This window comes from Lepisosteus oculatus, chromosome 4 (assembly GCF_040954835.1).
Source record: "Lepisosteus oculatus isolate fLepOcu1 chromosome 4, fLepOcu1.hap2, whole genome shotgun sequence".
NCBI classification, from domain to species: Eukaryota; Metazoa; Chordata; class Actinopteri; order Semionotiformes; family Lepisosteidae; genus Lepisosteus; species Lepisosteus oculatus.
In genome coordinates, this window is record NC_090699.1 from 13,565,017 (window position 1) to 13,577,775 (window position 12,759).

General features: G+C 55.1%; 1 protein-coding gene across 1 annotated transcript; it reads right to left on the reverse strand.

The window, feature by feature from the left end:
- Nucleotides 1–3,826: 3,826 nt before the first annotated feature.
- Nucleotides 3,827–7,516, reverse strand: LOC102692927 (somatostatin receptor type 5). Its single transcript, XM_069188815.1, has 3 exons — nt 6,507–7,516; nt 5,547–5,891; nt 3,827–4,901 (listed from the first exon to the last, which is right to left on the reverse strand). Exons 1-3 carry the CDS (start codon nt 7,379–7,381, stop codon nt 4,619–4,621), a joined length of 1,503 nt encoding a protein of 500 aa, XP_069044916.1. The 5' UTR covers nt 7,382–7,516; the 3' UTR covers nt 3,827–4,618.
- Between the last annotated feature and the right edge of the window lie 5,243 nt (nt 7,517–12,759).

Below are 12,759 nucleotides of genomic sequence, written 5' to 3' on the forward strand. Positions count from 1 at the left end.
TCCCCAACTTCACAGTTTCAGGCATTTCACTGGGGGGATACTGCCAACCACGAAACACAGGGAAGATAAAAGCACTCACATACATACAAATACACACACACAAACTGAGACACACAAAAAAAGGCACTTATACGTTTTGAGACACATACAAACAGAACCACAACAATACACTGCGGCATACACAGACCCACAGATCCACACTGATATAATGACAGATACACAGACCCACACTCATGTGCCACTGACACACAAACATATGCACTCAGACCCTCACTGATATATTCCCAGACACACACACACTGATAGACTCATGATACGCCTATACACACAGATACACTGGTACACAGATACACACTGATACACAAAGATACAGATATACTCACAACACTACTCAGTAGCTCAGTGTTGGCACCACCCCCAGTACAGGAGACACACTGAGACCCCGCCCCCAGTCACAGGAGACACACTGAGACCACACCCCCAGTACAGGAGACACACTGAGACCCAGTCACAGGAGACACACTGAGACCCCACCCCCAGTACAGGAGACACACTGAGACCCCACCCCCAGTACAGGAGACACACTGAGACCCAGTCACAGGAGACACACTGAGACCACACCCCCAGTACAGGAGACACACTGAGACCCAGTCACAGGAGACACACTGAGACCCCACCCCCAGTACAGGAGACACACTGAGACCCCGCCCCCAGTCACAGGAGACACACTGAGACCCAGTCACAGGAGACACACTGAGACCACACCCCCAGTACAGGAGACACACTGAGACCCCGCCCCCAGTCACAGGAGACACACTGAGACCCAGTCACAGGAGACACACTGAGACCACACCCCCAGTACAGGAGACACACTGAGACCCAGTCACAGGAGACACACTGAGACCCCACCCCCAGTACAGGAGACACACTGAGACCCCACCCCCAGTACAGGAGACACACTGAGACCCAGTCACAGGAGACACACTGAGACCACACCCCCAGTACAGGAGACACACTGAGACCCAGTCACAGGAGACACACTGAGACCCCACCCCCAGTACAGGAGACACACTGAGATCCAGTCACAGGAGACACACTGAGACCACACCCCCAGTACAGGAGACACACTGAGACCCAGTCACAGGAGACACACTGAGACCCCACCCCCAGTACAGGAGACACACTGAGACCCCACCCCCAGTACAGGAGACACACTGAGACCCAGTCACAGGAGACACACTGAGACCACACCCCCAGTACAGGAGACACACTGAGACCCAGTCACAGGAGACACACTGAGACCACACCCCCAGTACAGGAGACACACTGAGACCCAGTCACAGGAGACACACTGAGACCCCACCCCCAGTACAGGAGACACACTGAGACCCCACCCCCAGTACAGGAGACACACTGAGACCCAGTCACAGGAGACACACTGAGACCACACCCCCCAGTACAGGAGACACACTGGGACCCAGTCACAGGAGACACACTGAGACCCCACCCCCAGTACAGGAGACACACTGAGACCCAGTCACAGGAGACACACTGAGACCCCACCCCCAGTACAGGAGACAGACTGAGACCCCACCCCCAGTACAGGAGACACACTGAGACCCAGTCACAGGAGACACACTGAGACCCCACCCCCAGTACAGGAGACACACTGAGACCCAGTCACAGGAGACACACTGAGACCCCACCCCCAGTACAGGAGACACACTGAGATCCAGTCACAGGAGACACACTGAGACCACACCCCCAGTACAGGAGACACACTGAGACCCAGTCACAGGAGACACACTGAGACCCCACCCCCAGTACAGGAGACACACTGAGACCCAGTCACAGGAGACACACTGAGACCACACCCCCAGTACAGGAGACACACTGAGACCCAGTCACAGGAGACACACTGAGACCACACCCCCAGTACAGGAGACACACTGAGACCCAGTCACAGGAGACACACTGAGACCCCACCCCCAGTACAGGAGACACACTGAGACCCCACCCCCAGTACAGGAGACACACTGAGACCCAGTCACAGGAGACACACTGAGACCACACCCCCCAGTACAGGAGACACACTGAGACCCAGTCACAGGAGACACACTGAGACCCCACCCCCAGTACAGGAGACACACTGAGACCCAGTCACAGGAGACACACTGAGACCCCACCCCCAGTACAGGAGACACACTGAGACCCCACCCCCAGTACAGGAGACACAATGAGACCCAGTCACAGGAGACACACTGAGACCCCACCCCCAGTACAGGAGACACACTGAGACCCAGTCACAGGAGACACACTGAGACCCCACCCCCAGTCACAGGAGACACACTGAGACCCAGTCACAGGAGACACACTGAGACCACACCCCCAGTACAGGAGACACACTGAGACCCAGTCACAGGAGACACACTGAGACCACACCCCCAGTACAGGAGACACACTGAGACCCAGTCACAGGAGACACACTGAGACCCCACCCCCAGTACAGGAGACACACTGAGACCCAGTCACAGGAGACACACTGAGACCCCACCCCCAGTACAGGAGACAGACTGAGACCCCACCCCCAGTACAGGAGACACACTGAGACCCAGTCACAGGAGACACACTGAGACCCCACCCCCAGTACAGGAGACACACTGAGACCCAGTCACAGGAGACACACTGAGACCCCACCCCCAGTACAGGAGACACACTGAGATCCAGTCACAGGAGACACACTGAGACCCCACCCCCAGTACAGGAGACACACTGAGACCCAGTCACAGGAGACACACTGAGACCACACCCCCAGTACAGGAGACACACTGAGACCCAGTCACAGGAGACACACTGAGACCCCACCCCCAGTACAGGAGACACACTGAGACCCCACCCCCAGTCACAGGAGACACACTGAGACCCAGTCACAGGAGACACACTGAGACCACACCCCCAGTACAGGAGACACACTGAGACCACACCCCCAGTACAGAAGACACACTGAGACCCAGTCACAGGAGACACTCTGAGACCACACCCCCAGTCACAGGAGACACACTGAGACCCAGTCACAGGAGACACACTGAGACCACACCCCCAGTACAGGAGACACACTGAGACCCAGTCACAGGAGACACACTGAGACCACACCCCCAGTACAGGAGACACACTGAGACCCAGTCACAGGAGACACACTGAGACCCCACCCCCAGTACAGGAGACAGACTGAGACCCAGTCACAGGAGACACACTGAGACCCCACCCCCAGTACAGGAGACACACTGAGACCCAGTCACAGGAGACACACTGAGACCCCACCCCCAGTACAGGAGACACACTGAGACCCAGTCACAGGAGACACACTGAGACCCCACCCCCAGTCACAGGAGACACACTGAGACCCCGCCCCCAGTACAGGAGACACACTGAGACCACACCCCCAGTACAGGAGACACACTGAGACCCAGTCACAGGAGACACACTGAGACCACACCCCCAGTACAGGAGACACACTGAGACCCAGTCACAGGAGACACACTGAGACCCCACCCCCAGTACAGGAGACACACTGAGAAACACAGGAGACACTCTGAGATACACAGGAGACACTGAGATACACAGGAGACTTCTTTACTCCTTCAGAGATGTCTGGGCTCCTGAGAAGCGTCAGAAGCCATGCTGGTCCTCTTACCTCTCTGCCCTTCTGCCAGTGAGACACACTTCTCTAAACCTGTCCAGTCGTTCACAGATCGCAGCCAAGCCCACCTCGTGTGAAAGCACCAGCGATAGCTCAGAGCAAGAACGACAGCCGCCTGTGAGCAGGTCATGTTATATCTTTTTAATACCTTCGTACTTCGTGACATGAGTAGACATTTGAAAAGCATCAGTCACTGAATCAGTGTAACATTATGTGAGGGTGTCAGTCAGTGTGTCAGTGTGTCAGGCTGTCACTCAGTGTGTCAGTGTGTCAGTCAGTGTGTCAGTGTCTCAATGTGTCAGTCAGGGTGTCAGTCAGTGTGTCAGTGTGTCAATGTGTCAGTCAGTCAGAGAGTCAATGTGTCAGTGTGTCAGTCAGTGTGTCAGTCAGGGAGTCAGTCAGTGTGTCAGTGTGTCAGGGTGTCAGTCAGGGAGTCAGTCAGTGTGTCAGGGTGTCAGGGTGTCAGTCAGGGTGTCAGGGAGTCAGTCAGTGTGTCAGTGTGTCAGGGTGTCAGAGTGTCAGTCAAGGAGTCAGTCAGTGTGTCAGTGTGTCAGGGTGTCAGAGTGTCAGTCAAGGAGTCAGTCAGTGTGTCAGTGTGTCAGGGTGTCAGAGTGTCAGTCAAGGAGTCAGTCAGTGTGTCAGTGTGTCAGGGTGTCAGAGTGTCAGTCAGGGAGTCAGTCAGTGTGTCAGGGTGTCAGGGTGTCAGTCAGGGTGTCAGGGAGTCAGTCAGTGTGTCAGTGTGTCAGGGAGTCAGAGTGTCAGTCAAGGAGTCAGTCAGTGTGTCAGTGTGTCAGGGTGTCAGTCAGCGTGTCAGGGTGTCAGGGTGTCAGTCAGGGTGTCAGGGAGTCAGTCAGTGTGTCAGGGTGTCAGAGTGTCAGTCAAGGAGTCAGTCAGTGTGTCAGTGTGTCAGGGTGTCACTCAAGGCGGGGCGAATCGAGGGGGGCCCTCCTGCACTCTCAGCGGGGCGACTCGAGGGGGGCCCCAGCAGCTCTTGCTCAGAGGGAGCAGGGCGCGCAGCTGCCGCAGGGCGGGGCGGGACAGCAGGAAGTAGAGGGGCGGGTTCCAGCAGGGCGCCAGGCAGATGAGCAGGATGGCCGTGAGCGAGCCCACCTCCCACAGCAGAGACACTGAGGGGGGGGGCTCCTCGGAGGAGGAGGTGCTGGGGGCAGGGGCAGGGTGCTCGGGGGGCAGTAAGGAGGGGCTGCAAGGGGCAGGGGGGGAGGCAAAGGGGGGAACTGTGGAGGGGTTTCGAGGGGCAGCGGGGGAGGTGAAGGGGCAGGGGGGAGCTGAGGGGGGACTGTGAGGGGCAGCGGTTGGGGTGAAGTGGGGGGCTGAGGGGGGGCTGTGAGGGGCAGCGGTTGGGGTGAAGGAGGAGGGGGGGCCTGAGGGGGGGCTGTGAGGGGCAGCGGTTGGGGTGAAGTGGGGGGCTGAGGGGGGGCTGTGAGGGGCAGCGGTTGGGGTGAAGGAGGAGGGGGGGCCTGAGGGGGGGCTGTGAGGGGCAGCGGGGGAGGTGAAGTGGGGGGCTGAGGGGGGGCTGTGAGGGGCAGCGGTTGGGGTGAAGGAGGAGGGGGGGCCTGAGGGGGGACTGTGAGGGGCAGCGGTTGGGGTGAAGGAGGAGGGGGGGCCTGAGGGGGGGCTGTGAGGGGCAGCGGTTGGGGTGAAGGAGGAGGGGGGGCCTGAGGGGGGACTGTGAGGGGCAGCGGTTGGGGGGAAGTGGGGGGCTGAGGGGGGGCTGTGAGGGGCAGCGGGGGAGGTGAAGTGGGGGGCTGAGGGGGGGCTGTGAGGGGCAGCGGTTGGGGGGAAGGGGGTGGGCAGGAGCTCCAGGGGCCCGGGAGGCTCCAGCGGCGGAGGCAGGTTGACGAACTCCAGGGCGTAGTAGGGCAGCCAGCTGAGCGCGAAGGCCAGCGTGGAGCCGATCAGCAGCGCGGTGGCCTTCTTGTTGCGGCGGGCGGCGGTGAAGGTCGTGCCCCCCGGCGTGGGCGCGTGGCGCAGGTGCCGCACGATGCGGCCGCAGTTCACCGCGATGGTCACCAGCGGCGCCACGTAGTAGACCAGGAAGGCCGGCACCAGAAACCCCAGCCACTGGCCCCGCCCCACCGCCCAGGTGCAGTGGCTGTCAAACTGGACATAGGTGACCTTCGGCAGGGCCATCGTCACGGCGACCAGCCAGATCACCGCCAGCACCGCCGCGCTGAGACAGAGGACATCAGTCAGATGAGCTGCATGACCCTTGACCCTAACAGACCATCTCTACATGACCTTTGACCCTCACAGAGCAGCCCTGCATGACCTCTGCCCATGACACACCGTCTCTGCATGACCCTTGACCCTAACAGACCATCTCTACATGACCTTTGACCCTCACAGAGCAGCCCTGCATGACCTCTGCCCATGACACACCGTCTCTGCATGACCCTTGACCCTAACAGACCATCTCTACATGACCTTTGACCCTCACAGAGCAGCCCTGCATGACCTCTGCCCATGACACACCATCTCTGCATGACCCTTGACCCTAACAGACCATCTCTACATGACCTTTGACCCTCACAGAGCAGCCCTGCATGACCTCTGCCCATGACACACCATCTCTGCATGACCCTTGACCCTAACAGACCAACTCTGCATGACCCTTGACCCTCACAGAGCAGCCCTGCATGAAATTTGACCTTCACAGTGCAGCTCAGCATGACCTCTGCCCCTGCCAGACCAGCGAAACGTGTCTCCCCCCACCACCACTGCAGTCACAGCTGGCTAGCACACCTGCGCCCCCAAACCCTCGACCCCGCGCCCCGCCCTCACTCACAGGTGCCAGGGCCGCAGTGGGGGGCTGGCGGGCGCGGTGACGATGCGGTGCCGCAGCACGGACATGGCGGCCAGGCTGAAGATGTCCACGCCGGCGGTCAGCGAGGTGGAGAAGGCCAGGAAGACGCAGGTGTGGCCGCCTAGGCGCCAGCCGCGGCCGGCCGCGGTCAGCAGCACGCAGGGCAGTGCCAGCAGCGCACCCAGGTCCGCTAGGCTCAGGTTGAGCAGCAGCACGGAGCTGGGCCGGGCCCGGCGCTGGCGCTGGCGCAGCAGCACCAGCCAGACCAGCAGGTGGCCCCCCACCCCCGCCAGCAGCGCCAGCACGCTGAACAGCGGCAGCACCAGCGAGAAGGAGATGGTGGTGTCGGCCGAGACTGACTCAAAGAGCAGGTTCACTATCGCAGGCATCCTGAGCCACCTGAGAGAGAGACAGGGAGAGAGAGAGAGAGACAGGGAGTGAGAGAGACAGATGGTGGTGTCGGCCGAGACCGACTCAAAGAGCAGGTTCACTATCGCGGGCATCCTGAGCCACCTGAGAGAGAGACAGGGAGAGAGAGAGAGAGACAGGGAGTGAGAGAGACAGATGGTGGTGTCGGCCGAGACTGACTCGAAGAGCAGGTTCACTATCGCGGGCATCCTGAGCCACCTGAGAGAGAGACAGGGAGAAAGAGAGACAGGGAGTGAGAGAGACAGATGGTGGTGTCGGCCGAGACCGACATGAAGAGCAGGTTCACTATTGCGGGCATCCTGAGCCACCTGAGAGAGAGACAGGGAGAAAGGGAGACAGGGAGAGAGAGAGGGAGACAAGGAGTGAGAGAGAGAGATGGTGGTGTCGGCCGAGACCGACTCGAAAAGTAGGTTCACTATAGCGGGCATCCCGAGCCACCTGAGAGAGAGACAGGGAGAGAGAGAGTGAGACAGGGAGTAAGAGAGAGAGACAGGGAGTGAGAGAGGGAGACGGGGAGAGAGGAAGATGGGGACAGAAAGGGACAGAGAGAGGTAGGTAGGAAAAGAGAGAGGGGATGGACAGAAGGAGAGAGAGTGTGATTGATGATTAATGATGCAGATCAAAATAATTCCACCAAAACATAAATGTTGATACCAATACCGTGTACTAGTGTGTAGCTTCTAGTTTAAATTAATTCAAAGGAATCCAGTGCTTCAATTAGTCCAGAGTCCCATAATCAGTCGAGTGTGATAAATAGTCCAGGTTTTAATTAATCCAGCCTGCAAACTAGTCCAGTGTTTTAATCAATCCAGCGTGATGGTAAATTGAATGTCTTAATTACTCCTTTGAGATAATTAGTCCAGTGTCCTGAGTAATCCAGCACAGAAGATAGCCCAAGTCCATATGAATCCAGCAGGAAAATCAGTGAACAAAGTTGAGATATGAACGCACAACTCTTCCAGCAACTCTGGCAGTATGAATGATTCTGTCCCTCTCTCCCATCTCTCTATCCATCTCTCTCTCCCTCCTCCTCTCTCCCTTCTGCATTTCCTTAACTACTGATGAATGTAATTATGGTCACCAGCTGTTCATTTAAAAGGTCAAGAAGAGACAGAAGGCTGATACACACCGCTGACACTGACAGACAGGTACCAAGAGAGAGACACACAGAGAGCAGACACAGACACACACCCCTGACACTGACAGACAGGTACCCAGAGAGAGACAGACAGAGAGCAGACACAGACACACACTGCTGACACTGACAGACAGGTACCAAGAGAGAGACAGACAGAGAGCTGACATAGACACACACCGCTGACACTGACAGACAGGTACCCAGAGAGAGACAGACAGAGAGCAGACACAGACACACACCGCTGACACTGACAGACAGGTACCAAGAGAGAGACAGACAGAGAGCTGACATAGACACACACCGCTGACACTGACAGACAGGTACCCAGAGAGAGACAGACAGAGAGCTGACAGACACACACCGCTGACACTGACAGACAGGTACCAAGAGAGAGACAGACAGAGAGCAGACACAGACACACACCGCTGACACTGACAGACAGGTACCAAGAGAGAGACAGACAGAGAGCAGACACAGACACACACTGCTGATACTGACAGACAAGTACCAAGAGAGAGACAGACAGAGGGCAGACACAGACACACACTGCTGATACTGACAGACAGGTACCCAGAGAGAGACAGACAGAGAGCTGACACAGACACACACTGCTGACACTGACAGACAGGTACCCAGAGAGAGACAGACAGAGGGCAGACACAGACACACACTGCTGATACTGACAGACAGGTATCCAGAGAGAGACAGACAGAGAGCAGACACAGACACACACCGCTGACACTGACAGACAGGTACCCAGAGAGAGACAGACAGAGGGCAGACACAGACACACACTGCTGACACTGACAGACAGGTACCCAGAGAGAGACAGACAGAGAGCAGACACAGACACACACCGCTGACACTGACAGACAGGTACCCAGAGAGAGACAGACAGAGGGCAGACACAGACACACACTGCTGACACTGACAGACTGGTACCCAGAGAGTGACAGACAGAGAGCTGACAGAGTGAGCCTTGATTGGAGGAGCAGTGTGTCTCACTGACAGAGTGAGCCCTGATTGGAGCAGCAGTGTGTCTCACTGACAGAGTGAGCCCTGATTGGAGGAGCAGTGTGTCTCTGTCACTGACAGAGTGATCCCTGATTGGAGGAGCAGTGTGTCTCACTGACAGAGTGAGCCCTGATTGGAGGAGCAGTGTGTCTCACTGACAGAGTGAGCCCTGATTGGAGGAGCAGTGTGTCTCTGTCACTGACAGAGTGATCCCTGATTGGAGGAGCAGTGTGTCTCACTGACAGAGTGAGCCCTGATTGGAGGAGCAGTGTGTCTCACTGACAGAGTGAGCCCTGATTGGAGGAGCAGTGTCTCTCACTGACAGAGTGAGTCCTGATTGGAGGAGCAGTGTGTCTCACTGACAGAGTGAGCCCTGATTGGAGGAGCAGTGTGTCATGCAGATGAAATCTTGTGACTGTAGAGTGGCCAAACACCCCCAGAAACACCAAAGAGAGGCTGGCTACGAGAGTGCAGCTAATTAACACTGATAACTCGAAACTAGGCATCCGCTTGACCAAACCAGAATTAAACACCTGTGTGGCATCAGGTTTAACTGCATTTATTCAGCATGGAGACAAGGAAATGAATATCACTGAGAGGTGAGACATATTAAACCCAGAGTCCCTCTGAGCGGTACAGACCAGTCTGGACCAGTGTTACCGTAAGTACAGTTATGGACACATAGGGAATAACTGGACTCTGCACTGAGAGAGAGGGGTTAACAGAGACACACTGACTGGACACTCCAGTACATTAACACTGCACTGAGAGAGAGGGGTTCATACAGACACACTGACTGGACACTCCAGTACATTAACACTGCACTGAGAGAGAGGGGTTCATACAGACACACTGACTGGACACTCCAGTACATTAACACTGCACTGAGAGAGAGGGGTTCATACAGACACACTGACTGACTGGACACTCCAGTACATTAACACTGCACTGAGAGAGAGGGGTTCATACAGACACACTGACTGACTGGACACTCCAGTACATTAACACTGCACTGAGAGAGAGGGGTTCATACAGACACACTGACTGGACACTCCAGTACATTAACACTGCACTGAGAGAGAGGGGTTCATACAGACACACTGACTGGACACTCCAGTACATTAACACTGCACTGAGAGAGAGGGGTTCATACAGACACACTGACTGGACACTCCAGTACATTAACACTGCACTGAGAGAGAGGGGTTCATACAGACACACTGACTGGACACTCCAGTACATTAACACTGCACTGAGAGAGAGGGGTTCATACAGACACACTGACTGGACACTCCAGTACATTAACACTGCACTGAGAGAGAGGGGTTCATACAGACACACTGACTGACTGGACACTCCAGTACATTAACACTGCACTGAGAGAGAGGGGTTCATACAGACACACTGACTGACTGGACACTCCAGTACATTAACACTGCACTGAGAGAGAGGGGTTCATACAGACACACTGACTGGACACTCCAGTACATTAACACTGCACTGAGAGAGAGGGGTTCATACAGACACACTGACTGGACACTCCAGTACATTAACACTGCACTGAGAGAGAGGGGTTCATACAGACACACTGACTGACTGGACACTCCAGTACATTAACACTGCACTGAGAGAGAGGGGTTCATACAGACACACTGACTGGACACTCCAGTACATTAACACTGCACTGAGAGAGAGGGGTTCATACAGACACACTGACTGACTGGACACTCCAGTACATTAACACTGCACTGAGAGAGAGGGGTTCATACAGACACACTGACTGACTGGACACTCCAGTACATTAACACTGCACTGAGAGAGAGGGGTTCATACAGACACACTGACTGATTGGACTCTCCAGTACATTAACACTGCACTGAGAGAGAGGGGTTCATACAGACACACTGACTGGACACTCCAGTACATTAACACTGCACTGAGAGAGAGGGGTTCATACAGACACACTGACTGACTGGACACTCCAGTACATTAACACTGCACTGAGAGAGAGGGGTTCATACAGACACACTGACTGACTGGACACTCCAGTACATTAACACTGCACTGAGAGAGAGGGGTTCATACAGACACACTGACTGACTGGACACTCCAGTACATTAACACTGCACTGAGAGAGAGGGGTTCATACAGACACACTGACTGGACACTCCAGTACATTAACACTGCACTGAGAGAGAGGGGTTCATACAGACACACTGACTGACTGGACACTCCAGTACATTAACACTGCACTGAGAGAGAGGGGTTCATACAGACACACTGACTGGACACTCCAGTACATTAACACTGCACTGAGAGAGAGGGGTTCATACAGACACACTGACTGACTGGACACTCCAGTACATTAACACTGCACTGAGAGAGAGGGGTTCATACAGACACACTGACTGACTGGACACTCCAGTACATTAACACTGCACTGAGAGAGAGGGGTTCATACAGACACACTGACTGACTGGACACTCCAGTACATTAACACTGCACTGAGAGAGAGGGGTTCATACAGACACACTGACTGGACACTCCAGTACATTAACACTGCACTGAGAGAGAGGGGTTCATACAGACACACTGACTGGACACTCCAGTACATTAACACTGCACTGAGAGAGAGGGGTTCATACAGACACACTGACTGACTGGACACTCCAGTACATTAACACTGCACTGAGAGAGAGGGGTTCATACAGACACACTGACTGACTGGACACTCCAGTACATTAACACTACACTGAGAGAGAGGGGTTCATACAGACACACTGACTGACTGGACACTCCAGTACATTAACACTGCACTGAGAGAGAGGGGTTCATACAGACACACTGACTGACTGGACACTCCAGTACATTAACACTGCACTGAGAGAGAGGGGTTCATACAGACACACTGACTGGACACTCCAGTACATTAACACTGCACTGAGAGAGAGGGGTTCATACAGACACACTGACTGGACACTCCAGTACATTAACACTGCACTGAGAGAGAGGGGTTAATACAGACACACTGACTGACTGGACACTCCAGTACATTAACACTGCACTGAGAGAGAGGGGTTCATACAGACACACTGACTGACTGGACACTCCAGTACATTAACACTGCACTGAGAGAGAGGGGTTCATACAGACACACTGACTGACTGGACACTCCAGTACATTAACACTGCACTGAGAGAGAGGGGTTCATACAGACACACTGACTGGACACTCCAGTACATTAACACTGCACTGAGAGAGAGGGGTTCATACAGACACACTGACTGGACACTCCAGTACATTAACACTGCACTGAGAGAGATTGTATATACTGTATGTGGTAGCTCAAGGAAGTATACTTATTCACACATAAACTGCTTGTGGCTGAATTGCAAACTTGATTTTGTGCTTTTGGAGGGGAAAAAGCAGCCCCTGCATGATCAGATTAATCAAGGAGCCAAGTGATGAACAGAGTTCAACAGGAAGTGTTTAAAAATGCTGCGAGACATCGACACAGAATTGACAAACACCCCCGCAGAGACTGTGGGCAGGACAGAACGAGGGTGAGTATTCGAAACCAGCTCAGGCCGACCCGCTGCTGAAACAGCTCACAGTGCTTGTCCTTGGAGAAGAACCACAGGACACGCGTCGGTG